Source organism: Sylvia atricapilla, chromosome 5, assembly GCF_009819655.1.
Source record: "Sylvia atricapilla isolate bSylAtr1 chromosome 5, bSylAtr1.pri, whole genome shotgun sequence".
NCBI lineage: Eukaryota > Metazoa > Chordata > Aves > Passeriformes > Sylviidae > Sylvia > Sylvia atricapilla.
Genome location: NC_089144.1, coordinates 41,927,275 through 41,940,944, shown reverse-complemented (window position 1 = coordinate 41,940,944; position 13,670 = coordinate 41,927,275). Strand labels below are relative to the sequence as shown.

The 13,670-nt window shown below is 36.8% G+C and overlaps 2 protein-coding genes across 4 annotated transcripts in view; one reads left to right on the top strand and one right to left on the bottom strand.

Moving 5' to 3' along the window:
• The window catches only part of CEP290 (centrosomal protein 290), a 52,732-nt gene extending 45,473 nt beyond the window's left edge, over positions 1 to 7,259 (top strand). Inside the window, exons 46-53 of the mRNA XM_066319247.1 lie at positions 378 to 542; positions 863 to 985; positions 1,294 to 1,454; positions 3,104 to 3,245; positions 4,945 to 5,018; positions 5,147 to 5,250; positions 6,099 to 6,205; positions 6,485 to 7,259. Coding sequence (XP_066175344.1) covers positions 378 to 542; positions 863 to 985; positions 1,294 to 1,454; positions 3,104 to 3,245; positions 4,945 to 5,018; positions 5,147 to 5,250; positions 6,099 to 6,205; positions 6,485 to 6,661 — 1,053 coding nt within the window. The 3' untranslated portion in view covers positions 6,662 to 7,259. The remainder of the gene's footprint in view (positions 1 to 377; positions 543 to 862; positions 986 to 1,293; positions 1,455 to 3,103; positions 3,246 to 4,944; positions 5,019 to 5,146; positions 5,251 to 6,098; positions 6,206 to 6,484) is intronic.
• On the bottom strand, positions 7,256 to 13,644 carry RLIG1 (RNA 5'-phosphate and 3'-OH ligase 1). Of its 3 annotated transcripts, none has more exons than XM_066319244.1 (7): positions 13,529 to 13,644; positions 11,763 to 11,880; positions 11,064 to 11,159; positions 10,596 to 10,712; positions 10,036 to 10,230; positions 8,769 to 8,938; positions 7,256 to 8,213 (listed from the first exon to the last, which is right to left on the bottom strand). In XM_066319244.1, exons 1-7 carry the CDS (start codon positions 13,616 to 13,618, stop codon positions 8,025 to 8,027), a joined length of 975 nt encoding a protein of 324 aa, XP_066175341.1. In that variant the 5' UTR covers positions 13,619 to 13,644; the 3' UTR covers positions 7,256 to 8,024. The 3 variants fall into 3 exon arrangements, with proteins under 3 accessions (XP_066175341.1, XP_066175342.1, XP_066175343.1); XM_066319245.1 differs by having other exon boundaries at positions 13,565 to 13,636; XM_066319246.1 differs by lacking the exon at positions 11,064 to 11,159.
• Positions 13,645 to 13,670: the final 26 nt, after the last annotated feature.

The following is a 13,670-nucleotide window of genomic DNA, read 5'->3' as shown; positions in this document are numbered from 1 at the left end:
GCAATTGCATGATCTGTTGGATTGGGGGATTTTTCTCCAAGAAAATCTAAATAAATGAAGTAGTTCTTTGATTTATTTTCCTAATGTTTCAGTTTAGTTCACAAGTACAGCAAAGTTTGAGACTTAACTGCAGCTTTTTAGGGTAACAGAAAATGAAGGAGTTGATTTGTTGACTTGGGGGGTTAATAAATCATTAGATGTTTTGGGGAGGTAAGTATGCAAGAAATTCTAGAGTTCATGTAATATCAGAATAAAGCATTTTTTTCTATAAATATGAATTGCAATGGTAAAATAAGGAATGAAGTAAGATTTGGAGTATCTCAGAACTAAGATGAACTGTTTGCTCGCTTTTACTTTTGTCCTTCCCTCCTCTGTAGGCTGGTAGAAGTGGAAAGACAGTCCCAGAACTGGAAAAAACAATTGGATTGATGAAAAAGGTTGTAGAGAGAGTCCAAAGAGAAAATGAAGAACTGAGAAAAGCTCCAGCTGTAGTTTCTAATGAGAAATTACTTGGTCTTGGGCAGGAAAATGAGAGGCTAAAGGTACAGATTTATCTCAAGTAACTATGTTTAGGTAACAGTTTATATGCAAGTTAGTGACAAAATGGAAGCCTGTTGATACTTATTGGCACAAAACTGTTTTGAAAATGCCAGATATGAAATATATAGAACAGAAAGGCAGAAGTTTATTTTAGCATAACATACTGCACATACTGTACTTTGTACCTTAAGGACATATTTAACTATGTGATGAAATGTTCACCGTGCTAAGTAGCTCTAACTATACTGTGCTTTAAAAATGGAAATCTGAAATCTTCTACTAAACAATGCAAATGTGTTTTAACAAACTGTTTGATCTTAAGTCTGAAATGGAGAAAATTAAACTGGATCTGGAGCGCCAGCTGAGTGTGCGTTGTGAATCTAAAACCAAAGGAATGGAAAAACTCATTACTGAAAATGAGAGACTGCGTAAAGAACTGAAAAAGGTATAATCATTTTAATGCATCCCTTTATTTCCACTAGGCACTGATTATGGTAATTACATGGATTTTATTTTCTTAATGGTTGATATTACTGATTACACTGATACTGCCATGACAGATTTTGTTGACTCTATGTGGAGAGGAGATATCCAAAGACTAACCCAAGATCAAATTTGGAAGTTGTAGTGCTAGTAGTCTTGGATGCAGTTCTTTTACATCAGCACTGACCCTATCTCACTGTCATTTGAGATAATACTATGTTTCTTGTGAGGTTAAGTATTTCATAAAGCTTTGATTTTATTGAACAATAGGAAGCTGACAGTGGAGAAAAGCTACGAATAGAGAAGAATAACTTGGAGATATTAAATGAGAAGTTAAATATACAGCTGGAGGAAACCATTAAGAAGCTAAATTTGGCTGAGAGCCAACTTGATGGAGCTGACAGCAGAAGTTGGAAGTCCATTGTAACAAGGTAGGAACTGAGAATGTAATAAAAAGACAGAAAAATGGTACAATGCTTATGCTTTTAAGAGAAATAAACAACCTGTATCCTGTGTAAGGATGGCAGAGAGCAAACTTTTGGTAAGAAATACTTAGTCCTGGGCTCCTGGATGACTTCAGGGTGAATAAGTTGATGTGTTGCAGAGTACTCTTTAATAGTGGTAAACAGAAATGGAAGGTATGTACAAAATCAGAACCTCTGACAGTAAACTTACTAGGGCAGAAAATCAGCTGGACAGGAGAGCAACTTGTCTAATCTCATCTTAGGTTAGATCACTGTTGATATCCAAGATTTTACTCCCTTCCCAGTCTGCACTCCCACAGGATCCCTTGGGGGAGTCTAGTGCTACTCTGATATATTGCTGAGCCATTTCTTCCTTGAGACTTCAAAAAGCCATTTGTTTTCCTTTAAACTTCCCCCAAACTATGCAGTGAGGTAAAATGTCTCTATGCAAGCTCAGATGATGACCATAATTTGTATAAGGAAGGAGGGCAAAACCGACTGCAGGACAGGACAGAAGTAGCTGGTGGGCACAACAGAGAGGATATGAGCATGCAGTGCAGATGGTGGGCCCTTATCAGCTCAGCAGTATTCATACATTTATTCTTTTTGTTCTTCACCTCTTTGGAAAAACATTTCTACTTGGTTCTGGTTAGTTGAGAGAGATACATAGTTGTGTATAGATACAAAATACATGGTCATGTTTAATTGTAGTTGCCTATTTCAACTCACGTAAATAAAGCCTTCTATTTGCATTTACTTTAACGTGCATTCAAAGTCAGTTAGTAACATAACAACCTTACTAACCCAGAGGAGCTGCTTGGGGAACTTTAACATGCAATCCACCTCACCAGCATCTACCAGTGCATACACATGGTAACAGAAAGTGTTTAATAGGGCAGACAAAGGGGTGTCATCCCAGTGGCCCTTCAGAAGACCCTTTGGCAGGTAGCAAGGTGTTGGACACTGTTGCTATTTGAAAATCCAGATGGATTCAGATGGGAGACTGGGCTACGTGACCTCCAGAGCTACCTTCCAACGTTTCAGATTCTACACAAACCTTTTTGTAGCCTTGTAAAGCTCAAAGCAAAACAAATCTTCCTCAGACTGCTCTTCCTCCAGGGTAAACAATTTACTGGAGATAGTTTTGGCCTTGGAGTCTTCATCTTCTGCATCTGTATTAGCCCTTTTCTCAGTACATTATTTTACATAAGTTACTAAATCATTAGAAAAATGCTTTCAAAGGTCTAACACTGAAGTAAGATCCAACTAGTGTATATACTACATTAGTAATATGCTTTTAGCAGCAGGTGTTTGGGCTTTATGTGCAATAACACAGAAATATTCCTGTCCTCTTTGAATAAAGTGTAGACACAAAAAGAGAACCACAAAGTGTAATATCTAGAAAAGCCTTTATTCTAAGATTAAAGATATGTTTCTCATTACGCTTCTTTCAGCAAACTGTATTTATGAGGCCAGTGGTTATTTCAAGGCCAATGCCCCAGACATATTTTGGGGTGTGTTTTACAGCATTTATTCTCCCTAAAGATATTTTAATCTCTGTTTCTGCATAAGTATTAACTTTTGCTCTTATTTCTCTCTAAATAACATACTGCCAGAATGCAGGAAACAAAGTTGAAGGAAATGGAAACAGATATTGCTAAAAAAACCCAAAGCATTGCTAACCTTAAACGGCTGCTTCAGGAAGCAACAGAACGTGAACAAAACGCTGATAAAAATTTACAGGATCTAAAAGAACAAGTGAGTAAAATTTAGCTAGATAACTCTGAAAATAAAATGTTTAATTTTTCTTTGTTATGTCTGTAGTGGCAGAATACTTGTTTTTTCTCTTTCTTTTATAGGGTTTTTTCAGTGATAGTTGCTACATTTACATATTTTAACCAATTAATAAGATTTAACACATATTATCAATAGATATTTTTGATTTGTAGTCTGAGGAAAACTTACTTTTCTACTGTGTTCTTCTGTAGGGTTTTTTTTATTGTAGTTTCAGTGATCACATGAAAGCCTGTAAATAGATGTTTCAAAAAGTCTTAAAATCTTTCCAGCTTGTTCTGCAGTGAGGTTGCTGCAAAGACTTCCCTATTCCCTCCAGTTAGGTTTTTTTGGAAGGGGCAGGAGAGTATTCTCTATCCTAAACAGGAACCTTATTTCTGTTTCCAGTCTGGCCTCTTCCATGCAGTCCCCAGTACTTACAAGTACTAACAGTCTTACAAGTACTGTTGTTCATGTCAAAGAGTTGATGAATTTTAAACTCATGTACCTTTGAAAAGATGTATCACCTTTTAAGTACTGAGGTGCAGTCCTAGAACTCCCCTACATCATCTTCCATCTTCTACTTTATGTGCGGATGATTTTTTCCCAACACTTTGTGCTGGCCTTTCTCAGTGTAAGGTATCAACTACAAAACTTCCAGTTTGAGAAGTCACATATATATATTATGTAAGAAAGTAGATGTGTTCAATAAACAGAACTTGGAATTGATTCCTGTAAAACAATTACTTTGTTAGTTTTTCCTTTTCTAACATGAGTGTTACTAACATGAAGTACATACCAGCAGTGAATTTAACAAAGAGAAGTCTTTCATTTTATGGTATTACTCTGGGAGCAACACACTTTGCAGTTTCTTTCATGTCTCAAGTACTGATGAAGGGATGAGATCAAAGTTAGCTACATTTTAAAAAACAGACCCTGACTGTGTAAAAAACAAAAAAAAAGAAACAAACCCCAAATCCTTACCATGTTAGGTAGGAACAGAACAAAAACCTATCATTTTAGTAGGCAATGTCTTGCAAGTTCATGAACTGTCACTGCATTAACTGTATATGAATGTATATATATAAAATATATATAACATATTTAAACCACTGTTGTTCTCCTGCATCTTTACCAGGCATCTCTTTCAGATGCTCCCTCCCTCTCTAGTCAGGAACCTCCTCTGAACTTAACTTGCGGCTCACCCCTAGTCAGTGTACCCTTATCCTCCTTGGGTCTGTCATTGCAAAATCACAGGGTTTTCACATGATCTTTCAAAATTAACTGGGACACCCAGGTATGCAAATAAGCACATCAGTAATATTTTTAAAGCATTTAAATGATTTAGGCATATCAATTCCTTAACCATATGCATACAGTATGTTGATGTAGCTATGCATCCAACTTTGTAAATCTAACTTACAAATACCTTTTTCTTCACCCTTCATTAAATACATAGCAATGATCTTTACTAACTCTGGAAACGCTGTAAAGCATTAGCTTTGTGTGTGGAAATTGTACGTGACCAATTTTTGTTTTTTTTCTTTTAACTTTTAATCTTTGGTTACATCCTTAGTATTACTTTCATTCTTTTTTAAATCTTGTATCCAAGAGAACTCTTATCTGAATTGCATTGCCATAGATACTGTTTTCAGGAATAAAACTTCCTAATTTTTCTTTTAAGATTGAGCATCTCAAACATCTTCCTGAAGGTGCAGGGACAGAGCAAAACATCATGAAGGAGCTTCAGCTTTTAAGGTAAACTAACTAAATATCTCAGCCAATATACATAAAATGAGATCAGGAAATGGCCACTGAAATTTTTACTTCGGTATTTTAGGGTTTAAAATATTTTACTAATTAAAAAATATTTTTTAATATTCCAGATTAACTAATAATCAATTAGAAAAAGAAAAAGCAGAACTCATGCACCAGATGGAAGATTATAAGCACAAAAGACACACCTCTACAAGTGAAGGTCCTGCAGCTGGTAATAATTTTCAATACCTAAAAATAAAGATGTCCTTATATTTAGGGTCTAAAATGACATTAACTTAATATGCATGTGCAAAGTTACAATAAATCCACAAAATTATTTGAAGTAGAGTAATGCTGAAGAAGTGTAAACTGAAGCAGATCAAGGTCTTGGATTTTTGAGTACATATACAAGCTTTTGAAGAGAATTTTCAGTAAAAATCTCCATAATCAATTATTTTGAGCAAGAGGCTGTAAACTTTGTATGATTTCTTCCTCATAAGAAGCTGTGTAGTTCCTGCCCCCACTTGCTTTATTAACTTCAGAAGACTGCAAGTTGTCAGTCATTCACTGAAATCCTCTTTCCTGCACCTTCTGCTTTGGGTTCCAAGATGCTAGACAATGAGTGTTTAGTTCCAGTTACCATCTCTCTGAAGGATTTAAGACCTAGCAGGCACCAGTCCCATGGGAAAAGCAGAGCACTGTGGAGCAGCACACTGCCATATGACTGGAGGAAAAACCTCCAAACTATAAACCTATTGAAATTATGAATACATGCAACAAGATCCTTACGGTATTTCCAAAGTTCCTGCATTTAATTCAGAGGAAGTGCACATGTTGTATTTCTCAAAAGTCTCTAACAGACAGGCCACTACTGCATTCAATCACAGGAACTAGACACCACTGCCTATTTTGTGTAAGAACTAAGAAAAAGCCTAGGTGACTTTAGTGTTTGCTGATCCCAGTCACTTGGTTTTATTTAATTATTTTAGCTTTCAGGAGATGCAGAATTATTGAAACAAGATTATTTGTGCCAGGGGTTTTCACTACTTAAAATTTCATAAAAAATCATTATTTTTGCAGGACATAATGAAACCGTAGAGAAGGATAAAATTGACAGACTAATGACAGAAATGGCTGACCTCCAGTCACAGCTGGAAGTTTCAGAGCTTGAAAAACAGCAATTAAAGGTGAGCTGCAAGGATCATCCTAGGCAAGATAATAAGCAAAATTATGGTTAGCTAGAAAGAGCTGTTTAACAGCTACATTAATAACACAGTCAATTTCCAAGTACTGTCTACAAAGCCTATTTTGGTTTTAGTGAAGGTGCTGTTTATGGGCAAGTTTTTTGCTTCTAGACAAGATCCTAATTCTCTTACCATATAATGCCTCAAGAAAAAGGCAAAAAGTGTTGTGTGGTATTAACAAAGTTCTGGATAAAGGTGGTTCTCCTTCATTCTTTTCAATAGGAAGAGACAAAAGAGCTGAGAAGAGAACTAGAAACCTATAGTCCTTCCTTTTTTGAAGAACTTGAAGATCTAAAATATAACTACAAGGAAGAAGTAAAAAAAAATGTTATCTTAGAAGAGAGATTGAAGCAGCTTTATGAAGAGTTTGGCATTCAGGACAGGCAACATTTCTGTTGATTAGGGTAGAGTTCAGTATCCTCATCACTGATACAAAAAATAAAATTGTCTGTATTTATCTTGGAATTATACAAATCCCTTAAAGTTGTTAGTTTGCACACAGTTAAGAGTGCAGAATTAGATTATTCAGCAGTTCATGGTCAGTATTTATACTCAACAGTCAAAATAGAAGCAACTTTTGCCTCTTCCAGCTCCTGTGCAATATTTTAAATCAGAACGGCTAATTTGGGTAATAAGGTGTCAGCTGAAATTGAAACCTTGGGCTTTTCTTAAAAGTTAAGAAACCTTTAAACTGTCAGCATACTAAGTATGCTAAGTCCCAGATCAGTAAGAATATATAATTTGCTCTTGTTGTCTTGTGCAACTATAATGTTTAACTGTGAACTCAGGGTCAGTGTGCTGGATGTCTGTTCTTACATCCCTGGTTATTTTTACCTCAATGTTAAAAAATCCAAGAACAAAGAACTGAAAATGAAGCTGTAGTATTTCAGCCAAGCCACTGGTGTTTTTGTAGATAATTGATTTTTCATTTTGTTTATTTTATATTGCTGGATGTATACTTTTATAGCAGACATGAAATAAAGGCAACTCAAATGACCATTCAGTCTCACCTTTATTATTTATACACTTTATCATACTTAATATGCCCCTGATGAAGTTTCCTAATTGAGACACAGCTGTAAATGGGAATTACTAAGCCAAGTCATGTCTCTCTCCACTTACAAGGCTCTCCAAAATAAAACCAGCGTATTTTCTACTATTTACTCTTTTTGTCCAAAATAGTGCAAGTGTCTATAGGATACAGATAAATTTGGTTTTTAATAGCATAATGCTGCAGCTATACAGTTAAGCGATACCAGGAAGTCTTCTCCTGTAAGAAACTGTTACAACTTTTAAAAAATTATGAAGTTTTAGGACTAACTCTGGTCCCACCTGAAATATGTCCTTTTACTGTTAAGAAACTTGATGCTAAGTCTCAAACTTGCATACAATAGTGTCAAAATAATTACATTTGTAGAAGCACAACTTACATAACTTTTCTAGTTGATTGCATTCATTAGTAAAGCTTTTTGGACCAGACAGTGCTAGAAAACATACTTCCTACACTCAATGCTAACAGTTTCCAGGAATGGATTCAAAAGTTAAGGATCTTTCATAAAATAAACATGCTAGAAGCCAGATCTCTGCTCTGACTGTCAGATCTCTGTTATTTAAAGTGAGTCATTTAGGATAAACTTAAAATGATACAGTAGTACCTGGGCTGTTGCCTAAGCTAGTAGAGTATTCATGAAGACTTCTGTGGTGGACACAAGTAACAGCAATGCAGGACATACAAAAGTTAGCTTAAAAGAAAAAAATCATTTCAAGCATCAAACTTGATATCTTTGAGTCTGTCAAATCTTTGTCCATCCAACACTGAAAAATGGTGAAACAAACTCTTTGGTTCAAAGTCATAGTCATACTTAGTTCTGTTAAAAGAAATTACAACAGGCTGAGAATTCAGGTACGTCTCTGCAAGTGGCCAAGGTAAACCAAGATGATGGCGATGGAGCTGAAAGAAAAGGAAATACAATCAGTTCAGCCATTGTGATGGAGCAGCACAACAATTCTCAGCTTGGGAAGTGTGTGGCTATTTGTGGATTCTAGGATCCTTTCCATCAGGGCACTTAAAACCATTAATAACTTATCTCTATAACATGAACAACAACAACGTGCAAAAGGCAAACCAGAACCATGGTTTCCTCCAGTTTCAGAAATAATACAAACTTGCTAATTAACCAAAAATCACATTCTTATTAATAACACTCTTTCAATTAGTCAACATTATGAGAACTTAATTTTTCAATACAAGAATTAAGATTTAAAACTAACGAGAGAGGCAAAAAAATATGTTCTTAATTACTTTACTGACATGGACGGAACGAAAAAGTTCAATGTTATGTTGTCCTTGTAGTGATTCAGTGGCTTTACTAATTCTACTGTCATCTCATTTGTTGAAGAACACTTACTATTACAGAATTTGGAAAAAAAAGATAAAAAATTAATACAGTACTTCACATTTTATGAATTATTGCAGTGCTTTCCACATGTCCATCCACATACTTACCTTGATTAAGCACCCATCATGGCAGTGCCACACAATTCCTTCAACTTTACCCTCCCTGCAGCTTTCAAACCAAGACAGTATGTCATTTTGCTTCAAAGCAGGTGGATTCTTTATTTCAAATGCTCCATGTGGGACCAGAAGATGTACAGGATGCTTCTTGCTTCCTAATCCTATGTTTAAAGAAACAAATACCTTCCTCCTAGTTACTGTGTTTCTTCACTTTTGTTATTGCAAACATCTTAAAAGCATTCTAAAAAAGTAAGCTTCTATTATCCTACAACATTGTCTTGTCTTTAGCAGAACAGTTAATTACTTTTTTAAGTACCAAATGCAGCTGTCTCTCCTCACATTTATATTTATTAAAACCTCTTCCTCCTTTGTATAAAATAAACATGATTCACAACATTTATACAGCTGTCTGTTCTTTCCTTGTGATCACCTCAGTCACCATAAAGTCACCTGCTAAATCCTTCACGCTTCAAATACAATCAATGGCACAAACACCTTAGTTCCTGAAAATCTGGTATATCTTTTCATGAATACTTAGAACTGGGCTGTTAACAATTGCACTGCCTTTTCATGTTGACATAAACATTCATTTAAGAATAGAGCTTTTGTTGCAATTCTTGTCCATACTGAGGAAATGCTCAGCACCATGTAGGACTATTTTTCCTATCCATCTTCGAGAGTTATCCTAACAACAAAGCATGGAAGTTAGAACTCACTTGTGCTTACACGGAATTAGTTTCTCATTATAAGACCTTTAAAGGAAGAAGCCAATACTGAAATTTAGCCTAAATTACATTTCCTTACAAAAAAAATCCTGTTACGTAATTTAAAAATTGCAACTTGTGACTAACTTTAGGGGCTCCAAAAATGGTTGAATAAAGTTTTCTACTTCAATTCATCAAAAGAGTATGTAAAAAATGTGAAGGCTCCAAGAAACAAACTTAAAAAATTTACCAGCATTTTAATAGTAATATTTACAACAGTTTTTCCAGTCAAAATATTTTTTGAAAGACCAAAGTAATGCATTTTTATAGTAACTGAGGTTTCATAGATGTAAGTAGCCTCATGACAACTCAGCATTCTAAGGTGAGTGTTTTTGGGTGAGAATTCCTTCAGCCAGCCCTTTTTCTCCTTTCTAAGAGGGCTGCTACTGGAAAGCTCTTTTAAAAAACTTAAGACAAAGAAAGTGCACTGATTTCACTCAAAAATACCACTAAAGAAAAAAAAAAGTATTTCAGAACAGACCATATAAACTTACCATATGGATTTGCATTGATGTTAGTCCCAATAAGCTCCAATGTTTGTTCTAAAATTTCTGATAATGGCACAGGACTGATTTCCAGTAGCCCTGGGTCAGCATGGTGTTTCAATACCAGTGCTATTCCAGCCTCGTAATTTACAACAGATGAGTGCCAGCAATACTGCTTACTGTTCTTCTCCACGGGCACCCAACCTATGAGAGAACACTACATTTTACCAAAGTAAATACCTGAAGTTATTAAATGCATACTAGAAGCTATTACATGCATTAAAAAAGACCCTACAAACAGAAGGAATAAAAAGAAAAACTGTTGTGTCTCAGAAGAATACAAATGTGATAATTATGCCTTCAGCTGAAAGCCTGTAAGTTTGTACAGCAAACTGAAATTATTTTCATGTGTCAGAAGAACAAAGCTTTTCTGGATAGTGAATGAATGACATTCCAATTTTTTTTTCTGAGTATGTTAACTACTATTTTTAACAACAGAACTAATTCTAATTCCCTTCAGAAATTCACACACACCTTTCCCCAGTTTTACTGTGCTGCAACATAGGTACCTGGCATATGTCCATTTTCATCGGGCAAAGGATTGCCATTAGAGAACTCTATGTCCTTTGCTGGAATCCAGGTATCTGGAACAGGTTTGAAATCCTCTTCAATATTCCAGACAAATTCTAGACATATAAATGCAACACTTCATTTTTGGCAAAGTGTTAACCAACTTTGCGTTAGTTGTCTTTCAATGCAATTACCAAAATACTACTTGTTTTACAGTTACTTTGTACAAACATCAAGGTCTGTCACACTCAAGTGGTCTACAATTAGGATAGTTTAAAGATGCATTTAGCCTTTAAGAAATTTAAAGTTTCAAAAATCAAGAAGTTATTCCAATTTAAAGCTCTTCAATGTAAAGGGTAATGTTAAAAAAACTGTAGCAGGATCAGTGATATTTCCCATGTTAGCCTAGTTGTTATTCTAAGTGGATAATTTACATTGTCAGAAAGAAGGAAAAAATCTTCACTAACCTTTGCAATCTTCCAATGAATACAAGAACCGTTTAAACCTTTTTTCACCTTGTTTGGTGGGTTTTCGATCCAACCTGGCCCATAGATAGGGTTGTCCTGGGAGTTTCCAAAGATAAAACCAGCACTTTACTGAGGTGACCATACCCTGCAGAGTGCTGAAATCCACTACATAACAGGCAAGACAAGAATTCCCATCTGCCACTTAAGAAATTTTATAAGCAAAGCCACCCACCATTTAAATTCAAAGCACACTATGTGAATTTCCAAATCTATTTTAGATTCCATGTACAGTCTTGCCTAGCATAATACAGTTTCCTTACTGGCAGGTGAAGGCATGAGCCCCAGTGAGTCAATGAACCAGTCTTCTCATTTCCTCCCAACCTCTGGACCTCCTATAAATCTTCCCTAAGGAAATTAGGCACTCTATTATACATGACCCAGTTTGCAAGACCTACTAAAAACTGGAATAGTTCCTGGATGTTCATATTCACTTAAATAGTACTTCATGTATTTTAGAGAATAGGTGCTAGAACAACTTCAGAAACCTTCTAAGTCTATGGTAACTATTAGTTTGTGGTGAAGGTGCTTAATGGCATTTTAATTCACAACAGCTGTATATAAATAATACAAAAAAGTGAAAACTAAGCAAAACAAGTTCTAGTTAGCATGAGAAATCTGCAAATGCATCTTCCTTATTACCTTTATATGTTGTTACATAACAGCAGGTTCCATCCACCTTTTCAGTAGGAACTGCACTGTGTACATCTGCCTCTAATGCCTTTCCAGTTATAGTGTCAGTTGCCAAAACTTTAAATGGCTGAAAAGAAGACAAGTGGCTGTGTTACTGCCTTGTTCTCATATAGATTCTTGCTTCTTACAGTTGGCCTCTATAAATCCAGCTCTTCAAGTACTACACATTATAGAGCTGATTTCTAACAGTTTCTTCAAAACTTGATAGTTTGCAAAGTACTCTAAGACAGAAGAACCAGAGCAATCTGTTTGTAAAGTCTCTCCATCTTTCTCATTCTTGATTATTATTTAGAGATGACTTTGCTTTCCACTATGAACTAAAAGGGTTCTGCAGTCCAACACTGCAGCATTTTGAGATCAACCTTCCTGCATTAGGGTAGCAACAGAAATTCCTCACAACTAGCTTTCAGTTTGGAGATGAAAGTCAGTAGTGCCATGTTAGTTCAATACACAGAGCAGGTGCGCTTTTGCAAGGTAGCAAAAACATCCTGGTATTAAACACTTAATATCAGCAATGTCAGCTGAACTTTTATGTTACCTCCCTTTCTCTCCCTAGTCAACTTTGTCTTTTAATCTGGATTCTTTCTGCTAGCAAAACACCAAGCAAGTCCTTGTCTTGCACAACTCTTGAAACAGAATGCGAAATTCCTAAAATGAGAACGTGTGTGACATGACTGTTTCATATTATCGCTATACATATACATATATTTATACACATATTATGTGTAACCATAACAAACAGCATATATGAAGATTACATTAAAAATTTCATGGTAGTGAGAAAACATTCCCATTGGTTTTACCACTACCACCACCCCTTCCCTACCAATCATAACCATGCTTTATCCTTGCCTGAACTTTAAAAATCTAAATAAAAACCAAATCAAAGCAACAACAAAAAAATACAAAAAAACGGAAACCAAAACCAACCAAACAAAAATAGCACGTATCAGTTCCAGATCTAATACCCTGTTAGATTTTTTGTGTGAAGAATCACTGGGGTAGAGAGGTACCCTTACCTTACCGTTACTGAGATGGTTTAACTCTGAGTTGTACAATCCTGTTACTATCATTTCAAAACACATTTCAGCTCTTTTATCCAGAAACCAAAGACCAATGGAAGGAGGTCACCCAGAGCTGCATTCAAGTTCACTATGCAGCTGCTACTAAAAACAGGGAACTGGAGGTGTGCAGCTGAACACGTGAGTGACACTCTACCATAAAACTGATATTCCAAAAGGAAAACAAGAACAAAGGGGAAAAAAACTCCAAACATAACAACAAAAACCAACAACAAAATCCTAAAAAGGACAGCTCATTTTTCTTCCTACGAGGCTGACAGGCGGGAATGGCAGGACGGTTTCCCACAGGCTTCTCGTGCGGTCATGCTGGAGTGGCCTTCACTTAGAAAACGCAAACACAGCATCAGGGTGAGCACCTGTATGCACCTGCCCGGAAAAGCCTGGGGCTGAGTTGACACGGCACTCAGGCGGCCCTTCTTCCCTACAGTTCAGCGGGAGAACCCTAAGCAAACCTCTTCCGTGAGAGTCCCTTAAACCTACAGCCGACCTTGTAGCCACTCGGCTGTGGCCGGGGGCTCTGACAGGGTCCGTGCTGTTCCAAGCCGCGGCCCAGCGATTGCTCCTGGGCTCGGGCACGGGCCCAACCCCATCTGCGTGCCCCCCGTCCTCCCGTCCCGGTACTGCCCCATCCACCTGTCGCTCCCGCTTGGCCGAGGGCTCGTCCTTCACCTCGGTGACGAACAGACACGGCACCTTGCGCTGCACCGCGCCCCGCCGCCTCATGGCCCCGGCCGCCCGCGCCCACCGCGCCTGCGCCGGCCCGCCCGCGCTGCAC